Raw genomic sequence first — 9,989 nt, forward strand, 5'->3', positions numbered from 1 at the left:
TGAACTTGGACGAGATTCTGCGGATGCTGAGGTGGCAGCAGTGATATGGTTTACAAGGGAGAGTGTTAAAGTATTGATTAAGTGATTAAATTTACTTTTTCTTATCAGCTTAAGTTTTTGTGGCAAGTGGTGATTTAACAGTAAGATGTGCGCCTGAACAGCCTACAGAGAATTCTGTGGATTTTCAAGTAGAGCCACCAAATGAGCAAAGTTCCAGACCCTCAAATGACCTTAAAATGGTCAATTTTTCTAATCTTCCCAACCCACCTTGTGATCTTGCCAATTCTGTGGATTCGCAGGTGTCTATGGCCCTAATTCCAGTTGTGATAGAAGTTATTTATAAGATGAATTGGTTGGTTTGCTTTGTTGGTGGACTTGCCATGGTGCATTGGAGGAGATTTCAATGTCACTCATTTTCCTAGTAAGAGGTCAGGTGAAGCTCATTTTTGTCCAGCTACGGTGGAGTTCTTAGATTTCATTTTTGAGTAGGGTCTCATGGATATCCCTCTTGAATGCGGTTGTTTTACGTGTTCAAACAATCAGGATCCCCCTTCTGGTCTAAAATTGATAGATTTCTTTTCTCTCCTTATTGAGAAGCTCAGTTTCCTGAATTGATTGAGAAGAGGCTACCAAGAATTTGTTCTGACCATTTCCCTATTGCTTTTTTAGATAAGTAAGAAAATTTTATTGAAAAAGCGTAAGGCGCCCCTAAGTACACAGGAAGTATACACAGGAGCAACTCAGCTAGCCCATAAGAAAACCCACAAGAAACTACATACCCACAACATCCAAAACCCACATGAAATCTAAGAAAACCCACAAGAAACTACACAGGAGCGACTCGGCTAGCCTATTGTTCTGGATTGCAAAGGCTTTCATGCAGGTAGAAGGTACTTTAAATTCGAGAATATGTGGCTCAAATCTGAGATTTTTGTGGATAAGGTGAAACAATGCGTGTCTTCACCAAGTTTTGTTTTGGCTCATAAACTTAAGGCTTTGAAAGCTGATTTAAGAGTTTAAAATGAGGAAGTGTTTGACAATGTTGAGAGACATAAAAAGCTTCTTTTGGAAGAATTGCAGGTTCTTGATGGTTTGGAAGAAGAGAGAGCTTTTTGTGTTGAGAAGTTTAGGAAGGAAAAAGTGGTTAGTGATTTGGAGAGGGTTACTCTTTTGAAGGAGGTGAGTTGGAGGTAGAAATCGATAGCGTTGTGGTTAAGAGAGGGTAAAAAAATGCACAAAATTCTTTTATCGAGTACCCAATTCAAATAGGAGAAATAACCTCATTGAATCTCTATTGATTAATGGTACAGTGTCGTCCAATCATTCCAAGATCAGAGAATATATAGTGCAATTCTATAATATTCTGTTTACCCAACAGTTCAGTTGGCGGCCGAAATTGGATGACCTCTCTTTTGATTCCAAGGATGAGGTAGAGGCCATTTGGTTGGAGAGAGCGTTTGAGGAGGAAGAGGTCTTTGAGGTGGTGAAAGCTATGAGCAGTGAGAAGGCCACAGACCCTAATGGTTTCACTATGGCGTTCTTTCAAGCTTGTTGGGATGTTCTTAAAGTAGATATAATGAATGTCTTCCATGAGTTTCACGTTAGAGGCAAGTTTGAAAAAAGTCTTAATGCTATTTTCATTGCTCTTATTCGAAGAAGTCTTGCCCTTTGTAGCCTTCACACGTTGATTGTGGTAATAGAATGCTTTAGATGATAATGAAATGCTAATGGATCAACTGTGTCAGTTTGAATGAGTGCAGAGTATTTTTTTTTTTTTTTTTTGATAAGTAATTGAATGAGTGCAGAGTATTTGGATTGGATACAATCTGCTATTGTTATAATTAACTAGATGATTTCTTGATATGTTTGAGGCGTAGACTAAACTTAAATTACCTTACAAGTTCACTTAGATTTTGGTTTTATACATATGGGTGTGTGTAAAAATTTCTCAATAAATTTCTGATTACCTACGAAAATATGGGTGTTGCATAACACCTGGCATCTGAAAGTTTATTTTTCAGTAAATATGATGACTTCTTAGTTTGATTTTCCACATTTCTTATGTAATATTTGTGATGTAATGACATCTGCAATATTAACAAAATCTTAGTATTTATTGGATTCTTAGACAAGCGGATTTTTGGTTTTTTGTGTGTGTTTCTTTTTGTTTCCTGATTAGCTGAGCTGGTAAATTGTTTTAAAGAATGATACCTTTCTTTCAGGACCCCAGATGAGAATTTTGGCCTTCTCTTAGAAGCAGCACTAATGTATGACAGGCGTGTTGCTGCAATATTAAATGAAGATGATTCAACCAATGAAGAGGTTATCTGGAAGGAAATCTCTGAGGGAAAACAATACTTGTACCCTAGGTTGTTGTTCATCATTACAGGTAATGTTGGATATATGTGTACATATATACACACAATTGTTCACACACTGACACAACTATAGAAGTGTAGCGTCAGCTTTGATGCAGACATATTTTGACTTAGAATCTATTTCTCTTCAACAAGGTAAAGGGCCTGAAAGGGAAAAATATGAAGAGAAAATAAGGAGGTTAAACCTCAAACGTGTGGCATTTCGTACTATGTGGCTGTCAGCTGAGGATTACCCATTGCTTCTTGGTGGGTTCTTTATTCTTGATTTCTTCTTCTCTTCTTTTTTCCAGTACGCTATTTAATGTCAACATATTTGCTACATTGGTAGGATCGGCAGACCTGGGCGTTTGTCTGCACACTTCCTCATCAGGGTTAGACCTTCCAATGAAGGTAATTCATCATCAAAGTTCCTGTTAAAACGTAAAGCTAGATAGTGGACATGTAGAATAAATGTTTAGGAACATAAGCATGCTTAAGGAATAGTATTGTAACTAAAACCAAGTTAACAATGTTGTATCAGGTTGTGGATATGTTTGGTTGCGGACTGCCTGTTTGTGCTGTTTCCTACTCTTGGTAAGTATTAATTATGGCTTCTTTAGTACAACGCCTTTATGTGTACTTGACTTACATTGTATGTTGTTTTAATGATGATTTGACATTTTTTGAAGCATTGAAGAACTTGTAAAAGTTGAGAAAAATGGCTTACTCTTTTCATCATCTTCAGAGCTAGCTGATGAACTCTTGGTAAGTTTAATTACTTGACTAAGGTCATGTACGGTCATTAATTGTCAGATAATGAACAATCTCTTCTGGTATAACACCTCATACATAGTGCGTGTGTGCGCGTCTTGTAAACCTACAGCATAGAGATCGTTGGAAATATTTAAACATATCGCATGCTATATGAAAAATATGTGAATGTCTATATATGAATATACTACAGTTGTAGTGTCATTTTTCAGAGAGAACAAATGCTGGACAATTTTCTTGTAAACAATGTCATAACATTTAAAGTGACCATTTAGCTGGCATAAGCAGTTTGTGTCACTTCACACCAATGTTTACAATATGATGGGGCATAGTTTTTTTACATGATTTTGTTTTCAAAAGCTTCACCTTAACTGAGGCGATTAATAGGAATGGCAGCTAACAATAATAATTCTGATGTTTCAAAACAGCTGCATTTCAAAATTAATACATTCTATGGCCCAGCTATTTTCTTGATGCTCCCATTCTTGACAACAATTCTATGCCTTTGTTTGCTTTTTAAAATGTAATGGATCCATTTAATTAACAGAGTGGTGATTAATTAATCTGATGTCGTATGTCCCTCAAAGGTGGTTACCCATCGGGTACATCCTCAGGAAACACATCAAAAAACATCTCACAGGCCCCTGTACTACTCCACCCTTACTACTCTCCTTACCTATAAATAGAAACACCACCCCATAAGCCAGCATCTCATCCAAAAAGTCTTTCCTTGCTAAGAGATTTTTGCCTCCCCCTTAGAGGGTTTGGGCTCAGCCTCCTTGCTCGGTTGGAGTACAGTTTTCACCTTATCGAAGATAAAACTATGGTGTTGTTCTTCTCATCATGGATAGCTGCCCTATCATGCTGCCACCACCTACCCAATGAAAGATGGCAATCATCCATCCCAATAGAAAAGGACACTAAGCACCCTTTAGAGACAGTTACCTTGTCTTCTTGCTTGAGCCATGCCATCTATAGAGACTAGGATGCTTCTGTCTCCAACCCCACTTTCTGCACATCCACCTTAAAAACTACATTCTCACAACTCTCCAAATCAGTCACAAGTTTGCACAATTTACCCCCAATGGTACAAGTAGATTGAAATATTTTATTGCGTCCCTAGTCATCCCCTTCAGACTTACGGGGTGTAATTTTACATGCGCTCCTAACGACCAACGAAGGACCCTCATCTCCTTGTACAAGCTCCTCCTCACACTCCTTTTCAGCATCATAAGTAAGCCCTCGGTCAACATCAACCAATGCATCATCAACAGATTCCTCATATTCAATGAACAATCCCTTACAGTAGCAGTCACCTTTCCTACAATTAGTTATCATATGTTCAGACTTACCACATTTCAAACAACGTGGTGGGGCACTAGTCAAACCCTCCCAATTAGGTTGCGCATTCGCTTGCCCTCTATTTTGTGCAGGTGGTGGAATATCATTGCGATTAAGGGGTGTGGGATTGTGCAACTACTATCCCCATTATTTTCTCCTACTACATCCAATGGTCTCCTAGGCAAAGTTTTCTCAAAATGTAGGGCTTTCTAATGGACTTCAGATACATTAACATGATCAAAGAAATTTAAAGAATCTTGAAATTGTTGCCTCATACCTCCAATATACCTTGACACTAACTGATCACCAGATTCTGCAACATCAACTCGTGCCACCAATCTATAGAACTTTGTGGTGTACTCATCCACATAACGTGTTCCTTGCCTGAGATTTTGAAGTTGCTGGTATATCATCTACACATAATTATGGGGCAAGAACGCCGTTCTCATGTGCTTCAACAATTTCTCCCAACTGTTGATCTTTGACTTCCCTTGACAGAGTTTACTTTGCTTCACATGTTGCCACCAAGCAGCGGCTCTCTCCATAAATTTGGTTGCCACCAAAGGAACTTACCTATCATTAGGGACCTCCCTCCTTGCTCCACGCCCCACAAATGGATTGATGGGCTCTCCTTTGACACTATATTGGTAATCTTCCTCTGCCAAACACGGATTTGGTTGATGGTGACGCCCGTTAGCAGTGACCAAAGCGGCAAATTGATTAACTAGTAAATCAAATCTGTTGCGAAACTGCTCAGATTGCTCCTCCATACGCTGCAATTGTGCCTCTAGTTACTCATGCGCTTTTGTATTGCGTTCATGCACATCGCCAATGGTCGCATGCCTTCTTCTATGTGCTCCTCTACGTGCCATAGTAGGGAAGTAGCTGGGTTCTGATAGCAATGGATGTAGCATGGTGTGGTGGGAAGTAGAATTTTCAAACACAACTCACAACCCTTCTATAAATCGCTGATAACTTAATTCTTTCTTAAATTCTCATCACATAAAGTTCTCTCTTCTCCCAAAAGATCGAGATCTTACAATTCATTTGTCTCTCTATATTGCCAAATACCTCCTCATTCCAAGCTTTTAAATCTGCTTTCAAAGCCTTTAGTATACTAGCCAAAATGAAACTTGGAGAATCCTGAAAGTGATAGGATGTCCACCATTGTTTCACCTTATCCAGAAAACCCTTTGCTTTCAAACACATATTTTCGGGCTTAAAATACCTTTAACTCTGTGGAAGTCTCTGCAATCAAGAAGAATAGGGAAATGATTTGAGCACAGCCTTTGCTACCTCTTCTAAGACACTCCAGGAAACTGGGCTTCTCAATTAGAAGAGACTAGAAATCTGTCTATTCTGGACTAGGGGTGGGGGGGATCCTGGTTGTTCTAGCACATAAAAGCTATGCCTACAAGAGGAAGGTCCATAAGACCCTGATAAAAAATGAAGTTTGAGAACTCCTCCATAGTTGAACAAAAATGGGCATCACTTGATCTTTACTAGGAAAACGGAGTGACGTTGAAATCTCCTATAATGCACCATGGCAAGTTATACCAACCATGTAGCCTAGCCAATTCATCGCATAAGAACCTTATATCACAGTCATAGTTAGGACCATAAACACCAGCAAAATCCCCAGTAAATTGATCCCCCCACCCCCCCCAAACACACTCCACTTTCTCAAGGCTATGGGACCTGTGACCTTTGAGCATATTTCTAAACCTAAGGTGCTCATCCTCCTCATTCGACCCTCCCACATTCCAGGAAAGCAACCTAGGCTTCATAAAGAACCAAAGAAAACCCTCCCCTTAACCCTGCCTCAGTTGGCACTTCCACCTTTGGAGTCATAATTGTCTTCATATTTCTAGATATTGTGATTTTCTTAATCTTTCTTTTTTTTTTTTTTCTTTTTCTTTTTTTATTTGGATTAGGAGTCTCGCTTGTATAGTTTCTGTGTGCTTGGGGTGCGCCCTCTCGTTTTTATCAAAACTCCTATTACTTAGAAAAAAGATCCTAGAAAACTCTTAAGAATTATAGAAAAACTGAAGAAAAATCTCCCTAGAGTGATCTTTATTATTTAAATTGATAATAAGAGACAACTGGTTAGCCAAAATCAGCCTTATGGTACTTAAATAAAAGTTAGGGATACAACCCTGAAAATAAAACTATGAAAATAACCTTCATTAAAAAGATCGCAAACTAGTTTGAGTGAAGGTCGATCAGACCTATCATCGCATATCCGCTCGAGCGAATCATCAAGCGAACTCTCGATCTTTTTCCTCCTGCGGTATCTCAGCATTCCGCTTGAGCGACCATCGGGCGTGACTTGAGTGAACTCTCAGGTTTTCTACAGTAGCAGCTTTACTCGAGCGATCCTCGAGCAAAGGTCGAGCAAACTCTTGGTACTTGCTGAATTGCAAGTACCCCTCCTAGAGCATTCTTCCTCCGCTCAAACTTCTCCATGTAGCTGTGGGAAATCTGGCCTACATTGGACCTAGGACAAGAAAGGAAAATTTGAGAAATAGATAGTTTAAACATTTCTATGTTTATATGAAATGTAGCAGAGGAAATGAATGTATGATAACCATAAGGAAAAGTTAATCTTCCTTTGAAGAATTGCTGAGAAAGTGTAGGGAAAGAAGCACACATTGGAAGCCAAATACAGGAAAAGAAATTAGGTCTCTTTGTTAATTTCTTATATAATGAAGGAAGAGAAGAGAACAGATGAGACAAATAAATAAAGTCAGAGGAGTACATTCCTTTTCATTCTGGTTGTTGAGAAAACTAAGGAATAGAGAAACTTATCAATCATGTGTTTCATTTTTCTGTTTCAGTTTTCTGTTTTATGGCGTATTTGGTACCAAATGGCATGGTTTGGTCACATGAGTTTCACGTCACCTAGTTTTTTTATTATTCTAAGAATAGCTCACTGATGGAGGTGTCAATTGGTCAATATTTCTGAAGTACGGGGGGGAAGAGTGCAATTAAACCCACCTGCACATGGATCATAATCTGAAAAAACTAGGTTTGGCAGTCCACATATGATGAGGTCAGTTTTTCAGAACATGTGCTTGCTAGTTATCTGGGTCACAACCGAGAATTAGTTCTTGTTCTTTTTTCCAACATTTAAGTTGCCAAAATTATAAATATTAGTTTTTGTGCTTTCAGCCTGAACTTAGTCTATCTAATTGTGAACTCCCAATTGGTTTTCAGCCTCTCCTATGAACATTTAAGTTGCGAAACTGATAAATATTAGTTTTTGTCCCATATTTAAGATTCCAAACTGATAAATATTAATTTTTTTTTTGCCTGCCCAAATATTATGAAATCCCAATTGGCGATCTTTAAATTAATCTGGTAGGTTCTTACCAATTGGAGTTACCTTGGAATCCTTGGATCCTTCATACAATGCACTCTAGTTTATGACAATATCATTTCAGATAAAAACAGCCTCCCCCCAACACCCCATGGACATCCAGGACAAGAGAAGAAAAGGCTATGCTTTGGCATCCCTTGTCAACAAATAAGTGCAATTTGCTCCTTTTGCTCACTCCACTAAAATGCATTGCTATTACATTCCCATGCATTTTACCTATTTTGATATCTTGGTGCATTATCTAATATCTTGAGGTAGTTAGCTATTGAAGTTAGTGAAAACTGGAAACATCCTAGTGCAGTAATTCTACTCAAAAGGTGCTAGTTTCAGTACATTGATCTGTCAATATCGTTGACTAAATTACTTTGGGTAGTTTTTGGAGAAAACCTTTAAGTTATCTTTGAATCTTCAGATGCTCTTCAAGGGTTTTCCAGATGGATGTAACGCTTTGAAGTTGCTGAGAAATGGAACCTTGGAAATGGGTTCATCTGCAAGGTGGGCTGCCGAGTGGGAAGCGCATGCCAAGCCATTAGTATCTGAGGCAAGTCTATTCTTTCATAGCCTCATATATAATAGTAGGTGAAATATGGGATACATAACATTTATTTATAATGATAATTGTTGAGGTTCTCCCCCCCCCCCTCCCCTCATGTTTGAGTTCCTTAGGTGGCTTTTAATTTAGGGGATAATACAATTTGCAATAGGCTGATTAGTCCTATCTATGTATTTTGTTGACTGTCTTATAATTCCGTGTTTTCCCCATTTTTTCTTCGATATCTTTATTTAATCGTATTGATATTTTTTATTTTGTTGTGTTTCTGAACCTCATGAGAGATTTTGACTTGCAGGTTATCTCTCAGAACTTTGATTAATTTTTGGTATCTGGCTAAAGATTACAATGTTGTAATATTAGCAATTTCAGTTAACGGTCGCATCTTTTGTATTATACTAAAAGGTTAGCTACTTTTATATGTTGAGTTGATATCTCAGGAAAACTGGATGTCCTGAGTTGGAATTTTCATCTGTTGGATTTTTTTTTTCCTGTCTTAAAGAACTGATAGTAAACTACTTGACTGTAATGAAAATTGAAAAATAGATTTTGATTAACTAAAATTTCTGGTTAATTGTGCTACTCGTCCTTTTCTAATTTTCTGGTGCAAGGGAGATGCTATTTAGGTTCTGTTTTTATGTTTTATCGCTTGAAAGAGTACCACATGACCACTGTTGGTGTGATCCTAACACAAAAACTGATATGGAAGAGTAGCATGCACATCTTTTGCCACTCAAACAAGGAATATCAGTTGCTAATTTCTGTTGGTACAATTTTCGGTCTGGTGATGTGTCATTTTCTGATTCGCTCCTTCAGTACCTCGCACCTTCGGTAACCTGCAAAACAACGAGAATACGTTGGGGATTGGCCGGTGTTCCTCTCTCTGATGCCTAAATTAGTAGAGAATTTCTGATAGTGAGATCAGAGAAATCTGAATCTTCAAATACCTAGGTAGTGGATTATTTATAGGCTTACTGGAGTAGTTGGAAGATCTGAGGGTCCCGGATTTTTTGGGACTCCGAATCCATTCTAGATTGGGAATGGACAGGGATCCCGGGATTTCCTCTAAGATTGATAGCCTGATTTGACCCCGTAAATCTAGGGTGTATTAAATGGAGTGGATCTCGGTCCTTAAAAATCTCTAATGTGTTAGATTAGATGTACCTTGGTCCTGCGAACCTCGGTAACACTATTGGGGCAGGGATCTCCGTATCTCTCTCACATCTTTTTATGGTGATCCCCAAGCATCTGACCCTAGGATCAATAGGATGTGGAGTATACATGGGTTCTTCTTACGTTGCCCGAAGCAAAGCTTCCTGATTAGGAATACATTCCCGAACTGGTGGTCGGGGCGTTCGTTAAGTCGTGCGGTTCACATCCGGTATTTAGAGGCCCGATCGGATCACCTTGAGTTGGTCAATCCAACCGGGTCTCGGCGCTGTCATGGGCTCACTTGTTCTCGAGAATGATAATTTTCCTAACAGTTACCCCCCAATTCTCTTATTTCTATTTTGAATGTAAGAGAATTAATTTTTTGAATTTTGAATTTTGAACCCCTTATTTGCCACCTTTTTTCGAAGTAATCATGATG

The 9,989-nt window shown here is 38.6% G+C and overlaps 1 protein-coding gene across 2 annotated transcripts in view; it reads left to right on the top strand.

The window, feature by feature from the left end:
* The window catches only part of LOC133875709 (UDP-glycosyltransferase TURAN), a 51,447-nt gene extending 42,475 nt beyond the window's left edge, over nucleotides 1-8,972 (top strand). For both annotated transcript variants that reach the window (XM_062313917.1, XM_062313916.1), the window contains 7 exons: nucleotides 2,223-2,389; nucleotides 2,514-2,624; nucleotides 2,707-2,768; nucleotides 2,899-2,951; nucleotides 3,047-3,122; nucleotides 8,261-8,389; nucleotides 8,697-8,972. In XM_062313917.1, coding sequence (XP_062169901.1) covers nucleotides 2,223-2,389; nucleotides 2,514-2,624; nucleotides 2,707-2,768; nucleotides 2,899-2,951; nucleotides 3,047-3,122; nucleotides 8,261-8,389; nucleotides 8,697-8,720 — 622 coding nt within the window. In that variant the 3' untranslated portion in view covers nucleotides 8,721-8,972. The remainder of the gene's footprint in view (nucleotides 1-2,222; nucleotides 2,390-2,513; nucleotides 2,625-2,706; nucleotides 2,769-2,898; nucleotides 2,952-3,046; nucleotides 3,123-8,260; nucleotides 8,390-8,696) is intronic.
* The last annotated feature ends 1,017 nt before the right edge of the window (nucleotides 8,973-9,989 follow it).

Source organism: Alnus glutinosa, chromosome 8 (genome assembly GCF_958979055.1).
Source record: "Alnus glutinosa chromosome 8, dhAlnGlut1.1, whole genome shotgun sequence".
In the NCBI taxonomy this organism is placed as follows: domain Eukaryota; kingdom Viridiplantae; phylum Streptophyta; class Magnoliopsida; order Fagales; family Betulaceae; genus Alnus; species Alnus glutinosa.